The sequence below is a fragment of the Mesoplodon mirus genome, assembly GCF_964341445.2.
Source record: "Mesoplodon mirus genome assembly, chromosome: 3".
Classification (NCBI taxonomy): domain Eukaryota; kingdom Metazoa; phylum Chordata; class Mammalia; order Artiodactyla; family Ziphiidae; genus Mesoplodon; species Mesoplodon mirus.
The window spans coordinates 120,772,235-120,787,491 of NC_138978.1; the positions used below are offsets into that span (position 1 = coordinate 120,772,235).

A 15,257-nucleotide genomic window follows, 5' to 3' on the forward strand; every position below is an offset into this window, starting at 1 on the left:
ATCTAAACTGGGGTCATGGCCATTGAAGACTCTAGGAATTGTACCAACAATTTTGTATGGGACAGGGGCCTGTGATCCCAAATATGGAAAGTATTGCTGATCTCGGGTATCTCTGAAGACTGGGGGAAGTCAAGGAGATTGTTTCTGTGACATGAAAGAGTTATTGGACATGAAAAAGTGGTGAAATGCCTGTCCCTAAAGATAAGTCAGATTTATACTGGTTGTCATCGACCTGGACTGGTTTGGAAGCTTTGCACAGAGCTTGGGGGCTAGACAGATCTTGGAGATTTCTGGACTCCTAGCTTTTTGCTTGAGAGGGAGGGGCAGGTTGGGTGGGTGGATGGATGGGGAAGGGAGGTGGCAGGGTCTGTGACTTGAGTTAGCTGTAGGGCACTGTGGTGCCCAGGAGCCACAAGATAGGTGGCATGGTTCCTCCTCGGAGCAAGGTTCAGGTAGAGATGGAAGATACCGGGTATTGTTCACAAAGCAGCATGCAAATCCTACTGTAGACACTGCTGAAACCTGTTGCTGAGGATACTGGGACTCCAGTAGGGCTTAACTGCAGTGGCTTCCTGCAGGAAGGGACTGTTAAACTCCTGCAAGAAGAAAGGCCTTAGATGCTAGGCAGAGCAACGTTAACTGGACGAAGATGCCTGACTAGTCGTTTCAGGTTCTGAATGGGGAAAACACTGGGAGGAATTGGTGTTTGACAGTCCTGGTGACAGGAAGGCTAAGGCCAGAGGGGCAGTTTGAAGAAGAGTGTGGTGGAGACTTGGGGACTAGAAGGAAGTGAGGAATCTCACCATGCTTCTGGTCTTGTCGGCTGGGGTAACTTGAGGAGTCTGTTTCTCATTAAGTACAGAGGAGGGTTTCATCACTTACAGGAAAACCACCCGCTTATCTGAAATCTGACCTACTTCAGGTTGGAGCCAGACAGGGCTCCTGCATCCCGCAGGGACACTTGGGCTGTAGTTGTCCAAGTCAGTGCATCCAGCCAGCCTTCAGCAAGGAGCATTAGCCCGTACCACCACTCCCACCATCCACAGAGGCACTGAGGGCTGAGGTCGCCCGTCTGGGGTGTCGTAGTGAAGTGAGGTGGTGAGGTAGGCTCAGCAGGGCACCAAAGTCTGAGGTCCCATGGAGTCAAGTGCTGTTTCTGTATTCAGTACGCTATAGACACAGCCCTTCCCTCCTGAGTTGCCACACTCCTGGGATTCAGCAGTTCAACTTTCTTATTTTAGGGGCTGCATCATGATGGAGCTGGAAGTGCTCTGGGTTGGGAGGCAAGGCGTGGTGGGCAGGGATTGTCCTGGTGTCTTCTGGGAACGGATAGTTAAGCCAGATATCTTTCAGCTTCCTCTTGCCTCCCACCTCCTTTGGTTCTCTGGAGGTAGTATTAAGCCATTTTTTTAAAGCCACTTTTTACTCCTACCAAAGATGCCATTTTATTTGGTGGTTAGAATTTCTTGGTCACCAAGAGAAATACAAGTTAGAAAATGGACAGACTTTATTTGGGAGGGCTTCCTGAGGTAATAACCTCAAGTTCTGATAAATAAGCAGGAAAGAGAAGACAGGGATGAGGGAGAGGGAAGGAGGAATAAGGAATGATAACTTGGCTCAAATTGGCATGGCACAGCCAAGGGACGGGGTTGGTGGGGGCGGGAGGTGAAGGCCTTGGTCAGAAGTAGCTCCCAATGGCCCTAGAAGGTGTTGGAGGTGCTGGGGCAAAGCCCAAGTGTGCAGTGCTCCATTGCCCAGGGCAGAGGAGCTGAGGAAGGTGAGGTCCACAGGAACAGGCTTAGGCCGCAGACTTAGGAACTGCACAGAAATGGCACAGCTGTCACAAAGAGGGTTTCAGCTCTGACCCTTGGGCAGGGACCTGGCCAGGTCTTCGCCCCAGCTGGGTGCTGAGCTTGCTGTCCAAGAAGTCGCAGTCTGTTGAGGGGATGGTTGAAGTTCTGTGGGGCCTGGGGAGGTGGCAAGGGTGCTGGAAGGCTCTGCTGTCTGCTCCCAACCTTCTTTTACCCCCTCTCCCCCAGCTCAGCTTTGTTTCCGGTGGGGACACATGTTCTAAGGTCAGTAGAGGTAGTTGGGGATGGGGCCTCAGTGATGACTGGCCCCCAGTCCTCCTTAAGTGGGTCCATGGGGAATGATGTGCTATAGACTTGTGACAGCTGAGGTTGGGGGTTTAATAGCTTCTCAGCCCCCTGCCCTGGTCCCCTGAGCCAGAGTTACAGGGTACTTTACTGAAGTAGACTATCTACTGCATTAGCTGAGGGAACTGATAGGATAAAGGGGACAGCTTAAGGGAGACAGGATCAGGCAAAAAAAGACTTCAGGGTTGGCCATGGTGCTGAAGGGGCTGGAACTGGAGGAAAAAGCTGGAACCTCCACTTGCAGCAAGGCCTTCTGCAGGCTCCGAAGGGGATCTGGGGCTCGGGGTAGGAGACTCTTCTTTCTGACAGGGCTGAGCCAGAGAGAGCCCTCCCTAGAGGAAGCTGGAGGGATGGAATAACCACGGGAGATTGAGTCAGCTGGGAAATGCCCTCCCCCTCCCCGCCCATGTGGTCTCTGCTGGGGCAGAGAACCTGCTCAGCAGAATCGCCAGGCTCCCTTTCCTGTACTAGTTACTCAACTTCTCTACCCTGAGGTCTCACCGCAGCCCCAGGCCCCCGTGGGAGTGAAATCAGCAGGATGGTGCAGGGGTGCCTATGGCTATGGTGGGGAGAAGGGAGGTTCCACCACCTTGGTCATCAGGGCTGGGCCTGCAGCTGGAGTCCTCAGGAGGACCGGGGCCTTAATCCTTTGGCCTGGGAGGGGCCTCATGGTATAAGGGGGAACATTGGACTGGGATGACAAGATCTGGTCCTATCTCCAGTACCCTGTCACCTCCCCTCTCTAGACCTCAGTTTCCGATTTGGCTGAACCAAGAAGTCAGTCACAAGGGGTCTGAAGTCCCTTCTAGTCCCAGCAGTCCTGCTCGGCCAAGCCCCTCGCTGCCTGGTCTCATCTGCTCTGTACAGCAGCCCTGTGGGCAAATAAGGCATTATCTCCATTTCAAAGGAATGTAGGGAACAGTGGTGCAGAAAAAAGTTCCCCTGTTAAAGCCTGGGCAGCTGGTTAGCAAACAGCCACAACAGGAACCCAGGGCTCCTGACAATGCCATCATCTGGATCCTCCCACCCACTTTGGTGAGTCCACCCCTAGCTGTGAGGAGCTGAAGAGGGAGGGGGAGATTCCCTGGGTCCTGCTCACCCCTTTCTAGCAGGCTTTGCTCCTTCAGAAACACCAGGTGGGTCCCTAGGCATTTCTGTCCCCTCCCCGAACCCGCCATCCTGTTCTATCCCAAAGTCTAAGGAAATCCCATCTTCTGACTCTGATTTCCAGCCCTTGCTATACAGCAAGCCTCTCCTTTTCCTGCCTCCTCCCCTGCCACGAGGAACCAGCCATGAGGTGACTCCCTGAGTCTAAGACCTTTCTTGCGCTTTCAGCCTCCCCTCCCAAAGCCATCTGCTCCCCTCCCCTCCCCCATCTCTTGCTCAGGAGGGAGTTTAGACTTACAGACAGAAGGAAGTGGAACCCCACTCTGTTGACTCAGCAACCATATTTCTCCTTGAGCTGATTAGCACTGAGTGGAAAGGAGGGGAATTCACTAGTCACTGGAGCTGGCCCTGCACCAGGCTGGGGGTGGCATGGTGGTGGCAGCACCTAGGTCTAGGGTATATGTCTTCAGGGAGGGGTCTGGGGGGCTTCTGTGATTCAGGCAAGTACCCAGGGCCCCTTGGCAGGAAGAGAGACCTCGATGGGCTCTGATTGTCTTGACTGAACTCTCATAGAAATGAGGGTAAGAACAGGCTGGGACCACAGGAGTACCCAGAAGCCCCCTGAGTGGCTCCTGGGGGCAGTCTATTCTGCGCCCTCAGGGCCATCCAGGCGCAGATGCAGCCCTGCCTCAGGGAGCCTCCAGTCGGAGACAAAAATAAGACCCAAGGCAGATTCTTCTAGGTGGTTGAAGCTTCGAATGCGGAGCTCGGCCACAGAGGCAGGAAGATGGCCTTGAAGTGGGTCTGGGCAGACAGGAGGAAGCCTCATAAGAGGAACAGGGGAGGCCTAAGCCCAAGAGGCTGGGAGCTGCTGCAGGGTGGCTCCCCATCCTCCTAAGGGGCTCACACACATAGACTAGCAATGCCCCCTCCCCCTCCCAGTCCTGTGTTTGGCAGGGGGCTGGGGAAGGAGGTTCAGGGGCTACCTTTCAACCACTCCCCTCCCTGCCCCTTTCTTTCCTGGCAACCCCCAGGTGATGTAGCCACCCCTCTGCCCCTGGCTAGCTGCCCAGCCCACCCCAGTTAGGGAAAGAATACTTTTCAGAGAGAGGTCTGTGTCCCCTGCCTTGGTGTCTCCCTGCCTCCAGCCCATAGATCTGTGACCCTTGCCCAGGAGTCTCTCAACCCCCAACCCTTCTCCCACCATTGCAATGGTCGTTCAACCACTTGCCTTCCACAACATGAGACAGAGAGTCAGAAGGAGAGACAGAAGGAGCCTGGAGTACTTGAATCCCTGTTGGGGGAGGTGGTTGGCGATGATTTATTAGCCAGACAAGAATCAACAAACAAGTTCTAACATCTGTTCTCGCCAAACTGTTCCTCAGACAACAGCAGCATTGGACCAGGGCCCAGATTCAAAGGCTCAGAGGGCCAAGGAAATCAGACTCCAGGAGGAGAAACCAGGGCAGTGGGATGCAGCAGGGTCCTCCTAGCCCACTTCCTTAGAGGCAAGCACTGAGCCATTGGATTCTTGGAGACTCTTGGGAGGGAACCAGTGGGTGTGTCCCTAAAAGGAAGCAGACTCCACATTTGCTCCTCTGACCTCCAGGCTTCTTTGTGGGGGCCCAGACCAGTTAGGGGAACAGGGGTAAGCTGGGATCTGGAGGAGGGGAACAAGTACCCGGGACCCCATGCGGCAGAACTCTGGAAAGCAGCCAGATTTCCTGAGGAAACCTCTGACGTTTCCCGTGGTAAAGAGTTAGTGGATGTGGGGTACGGAACAGAGCACTAAACAGGAAGCTGGGGTTCTAGTCCTTGACCTTGACTAAGCCACTATCCCTCTCTAGTTTTGTTTCCTTATCTGCACAGTGAGGGAGTCGAACTTGATCAGTAAGGGCAAAGGAGATGCTGCTTCTCTTCCTTCTCTCACCCGTGGCAGACATCACTAATCAATCACAGAGTTTTTTTCTGCTGAGTTCAGATATGACCTTAACATCCTTTCCAATGCAGCGCTCTAGGCAGCCACAGTGAATGGATTGGAGTTGGCATGCAAGGTGACACCTTTTTGCCATCTTTGCAATGGATGATGGCTGAGGTCCTTTCCAGCTTTGATCATCTACAGTTTGTTCCATCCACATTTTGTGAGAAGGGCGCCTGGGTGTGTGTGAAGGTCTCTGGACCCGCTGTTCCCAGTTGTCCCCGCCCCCGGCCCCACCCCAGCTCAGACTCAGCAGCTACTGAGGAGGCCCCAGGGGGAGCCACGCCTGACCTCTGTTCTGAAGCACCTGTCTAGAAAGGTTGTGGGGGAGGGTGTGCCCCCAGCGGGGTAGGGGCTTGTGGGGCACAGGAGGGCCTTGTTCAGCCACAGAGTTCTCAGAATGCAGTTGTTGGCCACCTGGATTCTGTAGAGAGAAGGATGGTCCCAGGTCACACCCTCTACCTTCTGCCTCCTAGGCTTACCTGCAGCCTCAAGGGCCAAGACGTCTGATCTTAACAGACATTGGCCTGCAGAGAGGAGGTCTAAACCTCTCTCATTCATTCAACAAACACTTCCTGAGCACTTGCTCTTTGCCAGGCACTGTGCTGGGTGCTCTGGAAACAGAGATGAACAAGTCCCAGCCCCTGCCCTCAGGGAGCTCACACTTTGCTGGGGGAGAGGGGAGATGGGTGTGAATGATCAGTGGCATGGCAGGTGTGTATAAAGCCTCTGTGTGGACGGCCTCTGCGGTGAGGTCAGGGAAGTCTTTGCAGAGGAGGAGAAGGGCAAGCTGATCTTGAAGGATGATTAGAAGGTTGCTGGGCAGCAGGAGGGTGCACGTGCAGGAAGTAGCTATAGGCAGAGGGACTGGCATGTGCAAAACCTTGGGAGGTTTGAAACCACTTGGTGTGTTTGGAGAAATGTGACCAGTTCTGGGAGGGTGGGAGCAGCTGATGGTAAGACTGAGGAGGTAGTTCCCCAGCCCACACAAGTATAGAGGGCCTCGCGGGCCAGGTAGCTATTTTAGAAAGACCATTCTGACTTTCTTGGGGCAGAGTGGGTCAGAAGTGGCAAGACTGGTGGTTAGGAGACCAGTTAAGAAGCCCTCGGATATGGGCTTCCCTGGTGGCGCAGTGGTTGAGAGTCCGCCTGCCGATGCAGGGGACACGGGTTCGTGCCCCGGTCCCGGAGGATCCCACATGCCGCGGAGCGGCTGGGCCCGCGAGCCATGGCCGCGGAGCCTGTGTGTCCGGAGCCTGTGCTCCGCAACGGGAGAGGCCACAGCGGTGAGAGGCCCGCGTAACGCAAAAAAAAAAAAAAAAAAAAAAAAGAAGCCCTCGGATAAGTCCTGATGAGAGATGATGGGGGCTGAAAGTGGGGAAAGGAAAAATATATTTAGGAAGAGACTCAGCAGGAATCAGTGGCTTATAGGGGAGTGAGGGTGAAGAGAGGGGAGACGTCAAGGGAGCCCTACAATCTTGAATAGTTGGGTGACTGGAGAGGTACCCGATCAGAGAGGGAACAATGGAGGGAGCAATCCGGGGAGCAGGGTAAGAACAGTGTTGGCTGTGCTGAGTCCAAGAAGCTGTGGGATGCTGGGGAGCCGAGCAGAAGCCTGGAGAGAAGTTTGCATAGAGACGTGGACTGGTGACCTCAGCTCTAGGATGGTAGCAGGTGGCAGGGGTGTGGGTAAGTGTGAGCAGGCACAAGGGCTGAGGGGGAGCCTGAGGTGCCAGAAGTCGGGGGGAGGGTGGGGAAGGGCCTGAGGAGGGGGGCAGAGGCAGAGGGATTGCGTGGGAGCAGCTGGTGGGTCTAACACATCCCATGAAACAAGGTACTGACTTGAACTGATCAATGAGAAGACTGGGTAGGTGGGAGGATGGAGGAGAGGAGGAGTGTGCAGAAGGAGGGGACGTGCAGGTACCCCCTCCCCTGAGCTCATCTGAGGTGACACAAGGGACTCCACGTGCTCTTCTTTAGGAGGGCCCTGAAGGCTGAGGGGAGGGAGCCAGAGTGAGAGAGGCCCAAGTTCAGACTTGGGAGGAGAGGAGAGGTGGAGCCAAGATTCCCAGCACAGGGTGGGGTCAATCTCAGGTGGGTCTGAAGAGGACAAGCCAGGTGAGAGGGACACAGGCTCAGTTGGGGAAAGGCTGACGGGGCCTCTATTTTCTCTGAGAAGTGGAGGGAGTGGGGACTTAACAATGGGGAGGCAGGTCCCAGTAACTCCAGGCAGAGGAGAGGGAGCAAATCTGGGCCTGGAAGAGGGTTGCTGGCAGCCTGGACCCTCTGTCCTTTCCATCTCACCTCAGACCTCTGACCTGCATTCACCCTGACCCAGGCATCCAGTCTGAACACCTTCTCCACCCTCCGCAATCTAGCTTTCAGGAAATCCTCCTTGCACCCCCATTTACCTGGCTTCCTGGGACAGGCCTGGACTGGCACTTCCGTAGGACTTCGTGCCTGAGGATGCACGGCGGGCCCTCACACCCTGAATCAGGCACCTTCACCTCCACCTCGGCATAAATGTTGCTGGGGGCTTCCCCGGGGCTGCCACGGCCCATGGCATAGAAGTCTATGGGTTCATCAGGTTCGTGGTAGACGGGGTTGGAGGGCTTTGGGGGCGGGGTTGGGCAGGGTCTCGGAGCAGGGCTTGTGTAGACTTCGGGAGGCAGCTGAGGTTTGGCGGGGATGGGAGGCTTGGGCTTGGGCAGCTGGGACGTCTAGGAGAGAAGGCAGGCGGGGCGGAGAGTGGGTCAGAGCAACACAAGCAGGGCCAAAGCTGCAGCTCAGCCCGAGCCTCCGCTCCCTGCAGGCCCCGCCCACTCCCCGCTGGCCCCGCCCCCTGACCGCAGGGCCTTCCCTCTTTTCGTCTCCCGGCTCCTCCCCTCCCTCAGGCCCCACCACCTCTCTCAGCCCAGTACCTGCTTTGGCCCCCCCGCCCCGTCTTTCTGCATGGGCGCTGCGCTTTGCTCCTTTTTGAGGATTGAGGTATACCGAGGTTGTGAGTCCTGGCTTTTGCTTCCAGAGTCTGATTCTTCAGTCCTTACGGACAGTCCTGCGGGCTCAGGAGTCTGCGGGGAAAGAAGGAGGCCTCAGGGACTTGGTGCACGAGGGGCGGGTGGGAGTCGGCAGGTGATGCAGGGGGGCGCAAAATAATCTCGTCCATACGGATGATGTCGGGGGTGGCGGTGCGACACAGAAATTTGGGTGGCGCTGGGTTTCTGGGTGAGGAAGAGGGGGCAAGGAGACCAGGAGGCGGGACAGTCGCTCTGGTCACAGGCCATATTTAGCATTAAACTTAACTTCATCTGGAACACAGGGCCAGGCCAGTCGCCATTTGTACCTGTGGTTGTAAAACTGCAACAAGGCTTTAGAAGTCTTTAGCCTAAAATTTTTCGGCATGGGGATAGATCTCCAAGACTTATGTGCCTTTGTTTATTTCTGCAGGTTGTTTATTTCTGCAGGTGCCAGGCGACTCTACTTTATGGAGCTATAAGCTAGATATTCTAGGGACAGAGACACTGCCTCAGGGATGAGGAGATGAGCCTTATAGGGTTCCTTCCCATGTTAGTTATGCTTTTTGCTCAGCATTTATCCCTGGGTTCCTGAATGTTCTCCACATGCCCACTACTTTTGGAAGGCTCAGGCCATAGGCCTTTTCTCGTGCTTCTGCAATCCACCAAGTGTATGTCTCCGTCTGAAGGTGTATAGGCAGTTCATGGATTCAAGTCAGAATTCTTTTTCCTTGCCTCAACCCCCTAAGAGTTCTTAGCATTCCCTTTGTGAATAAAAAATAGCACCTCTACCCTGCTGCCGAAACAGCAGCACCTTAGGAGTCAACCTGGACACCTCCCTCCCTTCCTCCCCACATCTAACGGAGCACAAGGCCTGCTCCTTCCACTGCCTAAATATCTTTACATCTGCACACTTTCTCCATGCCCACAGCTACCACTCCAGTTCAGGCCTCCTAAGTCCTCCTCCTGCATCATCTAGCCCTGCTAACCCATTCTCCACTCCGTGAGCAGAGTAAGCCTGCAGAAGTTCTCCTAGCAATCCTTCCGTGGCTGCCTGTTGCTCCAGGATAAAGCCCAAACTCCAGAAAACGTGAGTGACAAGACCCTCTGAGGGCCGGTCATGGAGCTTGGTCTCTGACAGCTCTGCCTTCAGCTCTCGCAGCTCCAGCTGGCTCCCCTCCCCACCAGACTTCCCTACACCCTGTTCCAACTGCTTGGGAATCTTCAGGTCTCCACTTATTCCTCACAAAATTCCACACATGAGTTACCCCTAGGCACAGTCCCTCAAGGCAAGTTCTTTGAACTGACTCCAATCAAGCTCCAGGAAACTATTCTTGCCCAGGTCACCAGTGACCTTCTGTTGGCCAAATCCAGTGGTTAATTCTGGACCCACTGGCACCTGCTCTTCCCTGATGCATTTTCTTTGCTTCGCGTCTAGAGCATCACACTCCTGGTTCTTCTCCCCCCTCTCTCTGACTGCCCCTTCTCAGTTTTCTTTGTAGGTTCCCTCTCATTTCTGCAAACTCTCAATGCTGGAGACTTGGTATTCTTTTCCATCTACACTCATTCCTGAGATTTCATCCCTCCTGAAGGCTTTAGAATCAATCCATCTACATGCTGATGGCTCCCAAATGTTGATCTCCAACCTAGACTTCTGTCCTAAACTCCAGATCCCTATATTCCAACTGAGTACTTGACATCTCCATTTGCATATTGAATGGATGTCTCAAACCGCAAATGTCAAAACTGAACTCGCGTTCTCCCCTGCCTCCCCCAGACTTGCTCCTCCTATAGCCTTCCTCATCTCAGTCAATGACAACTCCATCTTTTCACACTCCTCACCCAATCCTGCAAAAACCCTGTCAGCTCCACTTTCCAAACAGACCCAGTGTTCCACCTCCTCACTCCTTCACCTCTACCAACCTGGTCCAGGCTGCCATCTTCTCTCCTGAAGTATTGTAGTGGTCTCCATCTGGTCACCCATTTCCCTCTCAAACTTGCCAGGTCATGTCACTCTTTAGCTTGTAACTGTCCAGTGCCATCCCATCTCACTCAGAATAAAATTCCAAATCATACAAGAATTTACTGGGCCCCTTTCCTTCACCCCTGTGGTCTCATTTCCTACCTCTCTACCCATGCTAGCTTCCTTACTGCTCTTATTCTTATTCACACACATCAAGGATCCTTCTGCCTCAGGGCCTTTGCACCTAGAATGTTTTTCCTCTAGTTATCTGCATGACTTTCTCCCTTACTTTATTCAGACCTTTGTTCAAATGTCGCCTTACCAGAATAGGCTTCCCTGATGTTCCTATGTAAAATAGCCCCAACCCTGTCACTCCTTGTTTCTGTATTCTCTGTTTGTTATCTGTAGTACGCATTCATTGTCTGTCTCCTGTCACTAGAATGGAAGCTCCATGGAGGTAGGGGTATTTGGGTCAGTTTTGTTTACTGCTGTTTTCCCAGTGCCCGGACCAAGGCCTGGCACAGAGCGGTCCCTCAGAACTGCCTGAACTTCCTCAGGGAGGCACTCTCTGACACGGCTCCCCACCGCGTGAGCTAAATGGCACCCCACTCTGTATTTCCTCTCTCATCATACTCTCACACTTGATTCCTATTATATGTCTTTGCCGCTGGTAAGTAGCTTTGTGGGTTTGACACCCATATGTCTTGTCTCAGTAAATATCTCTTAATTTAAAGAACAAATGACCCGGTAATCCCCTGGCCGTCCAGTGGTTAGAACTGGGCACTTTCACTGCTGAGTTCAATGCCTGATCAGGGAACTAAGATCCCACAAGCTTCGAGGCAAAAAACAACCCCCCCCCCAAAATGACCCGTCTGCCTAGCTGGCCACTCCCAGCCCCTCCAGCTTTTGTGTGGCTGGGCTGGTCTCTCAAGGACCCCCTCCTCCAGCACACGCATCTTTCTGGAAGGGCATCCGCGTGGAGATGTGTGGGCAAGGGAGGTTTGGCTGGGTCGTCGGTGGGAATGGGAAAGTGCCTGATTTCGAGGTCCTGTGGCCTGGGCTCTGCGTGGGGAAGGGCGCTGGCCTGGGTTCCCAGGGTCAGGGTCAGTGTCAGGGCCGGGGATGGGGGCTGCGTACCTGGCGGGCGAGGGGCTCGGTGAGCGTCTCCCCGTAGGGGCTCAGCGGGCACGCCTTGTAGTGCCGCAGCAGGTCCTGCAGCCGCTCGTGGGCGCTGTCCTCGCCCAGCACCACGTGGCGCCCATCCCGGAGTTGGGCCAGCAGGAAGTGGCGGCAGCAAGTCCGGCTCCTGGAGGCACTAGTCAGGATCAGACCTGCTCCCTCTTGCCGGCCAGGGCACCAGCACGAGGAGTGACCCCTACCCGCCCCGCGCCCGGGTCTCCCACCCTTAGTAGACTGGGGGCTGAGCATGGACCTCCTCCGCCCCTGCTGGGAGTCTGCATGAAGTTCTTCCCCTCACACGTCCGTCAGTATCAAGTCCCGCCCTCTGATTAGCCCGAAGCCCCGCCTCCCTGTCGCCCAGCGCAGCGCTCCGCCCCTCACCTGTAAGTCAGCACAAAGGTCACGGCGCTCTCGCTGAAACGCACCAAGTAGCATCCCTGAGGCTTGCTCTCTAGCAGCCTCTCAGCCTCTCTGTGGGTGATGGAGAAGACACGGAAGATGCTCAGACTCTTCCAGCCTCACTCCCTGTCTCCCTGGCTCTCATGGGGGGACCCCTACCCCCTACCAAGAGGGCTTAAGTGGCTAGAGAAGGGTGGAGGTGGGAGAGAGAGGCTGTGGGCACTGTGCTTCTGCTGCAGGGACTGGGCATGGATGGTCAGGAGACCTCCCAGCCCTGCATTCTCCTCCTGGCCTCATCCTGGAAAAGCAGCCTGGGGTCGGGGACTCAGGGGGGCAGTACAGCGGCCGCAGCAACAGGGATGGTAATAGACTTCTAGACTTCACAAGTCACAAGCTGAACAGAGGATGTGAACGGAGAGATACAGGAGAAGTGAAGCTGAGAAGTGGAGGAAAAAAGGGAGGGAAGAAAGAGGAGAGGGCTGGAGAGAGCCAGAGGTAAATAAAGATGGAGGGAGAGAGACTGAGGCAGAGGTGGGAACTTGAGCACTAGAAGCCTTAGAGACAGGAGGAAAGTTGAGCCTAGAAGGGAGAAACTGAGGCACGGAGTGGGGGGTTTGGGCTAGAGCCTCTCCAATGATCTCCCCCAGGAGAGCTGCCTTAACGAGTAGCCGTGGAACCTCTAGGTGTCATAGCCTGGCCTGTAGCCTCAATCTACTCCTGACTGACCGCAGGACCCAGGACTGGCCCCTGCCCTTCTCTGAGCCTATTTCTTCCTCTGTGACTCACCTCCGGGTGATGAAGCCATGGAACCAAGCAGGGGCTGCCCCATGCTGCAGGAGCTCATGGGCCTGGGTCTTCTGGAACCAAGCCTGAGTCTCAGCCTGCAGGGATATGCCTCCTTCCCTGGGCACCTCTTCCTTCCCGATATCCTTTGGGCTGCAGGCAGCCCCTGGGGCCTGGGGAGGTGCCTGGATAGGGGAAGAGTTCAAGGAGGGGGAAGTAGCCATGATTAGTGGTCCTTCTGACTTCAAGCCAGCTACTCCCTTCTCACCCTCATACCTAGCCCCTCCTGGACATGCGGAGGAAGCTCCCCATCCCCCATCCCTGTTGCCTATTTTAGGGTATAATTGCCCAGAAAGTCCCTCCCAAAGTGTAACTTAAATCTCTTCTTTAGGTCAAACTGTTTTTGTTTCCAGGGAATTTCCTTCCACTTCCGTCTGGGTCCGTGGGCCTTTGATCCAGTAGCAGTGAACTGTTAAACTGTGCTTTAAATGGGAGTGAGGCCTTCCAGATGGACAGAAAGGCATTCCCTGGCCTGAGGGATGAAGGGAACGCCAGAGGCCAGAATGAGGGAGGGCTCACCCTACAGTAGGAGGGAGGATTTCCTAATGACTGGGTGAGTGGGAAGGCCTGAGATGAGGATGCACTGGGCAAATGAAGGCCACGGACAGAGATGCAGACCCTCCCTCTGGGCCGCTGGCTTTGTCGGCAGCCCCCAGCTCATTCCTGCTTTGGCCTCTGTCCCCCTGCAAGCCCTCACCCGTGGGAGGGTGGGAGCGGAGGAGGGAGCAACACCCCCCAGGTTCCCACTCACCGCAGGGTGCACAGCGGAGGCCCTGGGGCTGGGCCGGGCTTCCTGGGCCTTCAGGGCCTGGAGTCTGGGACCCGGCAGCAAGCCCAGGCCCTGGCAGCTCGTGCGGTTCAAGTCTATGGGCCGGAAGGTGCTGAAGGTTATGGTGGGGGCTTCTTGACTCCCTGTTAGCACAGAGAAGTTTCTCAGTGAGGGCCTGCCTCTCCCTCTGCCGCCCAGCCCTCCCCCAGGCTCAGAGGGGCCCCATAGGCCTCTCCCTGGGGACCTGGAGGACAGGGACAGTTGTGACAGCAGGAGAAATGCAGGAGGGATGGCAGACACGATTTCTCAGGGAGGAGGAGTAAGGGGCCAAAGAGGCGCAGAGGGGCTTCTCAGGGAAACTGGGCCCCAGGAAGGAGCGCTGGGAAGCCAGCTGGCCTTCGGCTGGCCCGGAAGTCCTGAAATCCGGGAAAGGAGGCAGAGCTCTTCAGGGCAGGTCCCTCTTCTGGCCCAGGATCTTCGGCCTCCCAGCCCCCTTCATTCTTCTGCTGTCTCCTCTCTCCACTCGAAGAAGCCCTCAGAAGACCCTTTCACCCTTATCCTCAGGGATGCGTGGACCTGGAGCCCCCGAAGAGGAGCGGGGGTTGTGGGCCGCCTGCCCGCCAGCTCTGGCTTGAGGTGTGGCCCATCACCCCTGAAGTGGGAGCTCAGGCCCAGAGGGAGGAGAGCAGGCGCGTCATGGGGGTCTTGATGTTCCCTCCCACCCACATTCCCCAACTTCACACTTACCTTGAGGGCATATCTGGGCCAGGGGGAACTCCATGGGGGCAGCCTAGGAAAGGAGCCCCTGGAGCAGGGTGTGTGTCTGGGCTCTCAAAAGGTGTGCACACTCAGCTACTCATCTCTCCTCTCACCCCAGCCCCCGGGGGCAGGAAATGTCGCCTCACCCACAGCCCTAGCCCTCGCGGAGGACTCACGTCATGGAAAGCCGTAAGACAATTGTCCCTCCCCCGGAAGCCAGGCAGCTGAAGGTGGTGGTGGTGTGGTGAGTATTTGTGTCATTGTGTGTCTGGGTGTTGGGGAGTCCTTGTTGCTGTCTTATCTCCATCTCTCTGGTGATTCTTCCTCCACGCCCTCACTCCAGACTGGGGCTTCCCTTTCTCTCCCTCTCTCTTTGTCTCTCTCCCCATCTCTCTCCCTCTGTCTGAGCAGTGGCAGTGGGGACGTCACCCTCAGAAGGATAAGCCTTATCAGGTGATGGGGCTTCGGGGTCATCGAAGATTCATAGGCAGGACTGTGCTCTTGGGACACACGAGGAGGGGAGGGGGCAGAGCTGCAACAGAAAGAATGTGGGTCAGACTTTTGAAGGATTTTCTGAGGTCACATGAAACCTGTGAGACAAGGGGGTAGGGAAGAGGGAAGCTGGCTTCATCGTCAAGCAGAGAATGGAGCTGGGTTAGGACAAAACCAGGCCATCCCGCAGAAAGGGAGGGGAAATTTCCTTCAACTAAGCAGGTCGTCATTAGCAGTTGTTATTAATAACTTCAGTGCTGATGTCTTCAACCTGCAGTGTGCTTACACCTGCTGCCACCCTAGAGGACCAATCCCATTTCTCTCTTGTGTGATCCTCACAAATGAGAAGGAGTCGGGGAACATTATCCCCATTTTCCAGAAGGGTAAACTGAAGCTTAGAGAAGTTAAGTGCCTTGGCCCGGGTCTTTCAGTGTCTCAGATGTTCATGGCAGAGTTGGGACTAGAAACTGGATCTTCTTTTACAAATTTCACCGTGATTTAGGCCAACAGTCCATGGCTATGTGCCAGGCACTGTTCTTGGTGCTGAGAGCCCAGGGAGAAAAAGGATCTTGTCTCAAGATGTCGAGAGGGGGAAACG

The 15,257-nt window shown here is 55.3% G+C and overlaps 1 protein-coding gene across 1 annotated transcript; it reads right to left on the minus strand.

Annotated features, from left to right (window-relative positions):
* Window positions 1-5,497: 5,497 nt before the first annotated feature.
* On the minus strand, window positions 5,498-14,189 carry SH2D2A (SH2 domain containing 2A; the record flags this gene model as incomplete). The annotated part of the gene is made up of 8 exons (XM_082612197.1): window positions 5,498-5,665; window positions 7,653-7,961; window positions 8,163-8,312; window positions 11,356-11,524; window positions 11,779-11,868; window positions 12,583-12,764; window positions 13,391-13,713; window positions 14,156-14,189. 8 exons carry the CDS (start codon window positions 14,187-14,189, stop codon window positions 5,498-5,500), a joined length of 1,425 nt encoding a protein of 474 aa, XP_082468323.1.
* Between the last annotated feature and the right edge of the window lie 1,068 nt (window positions 14,190-15,257).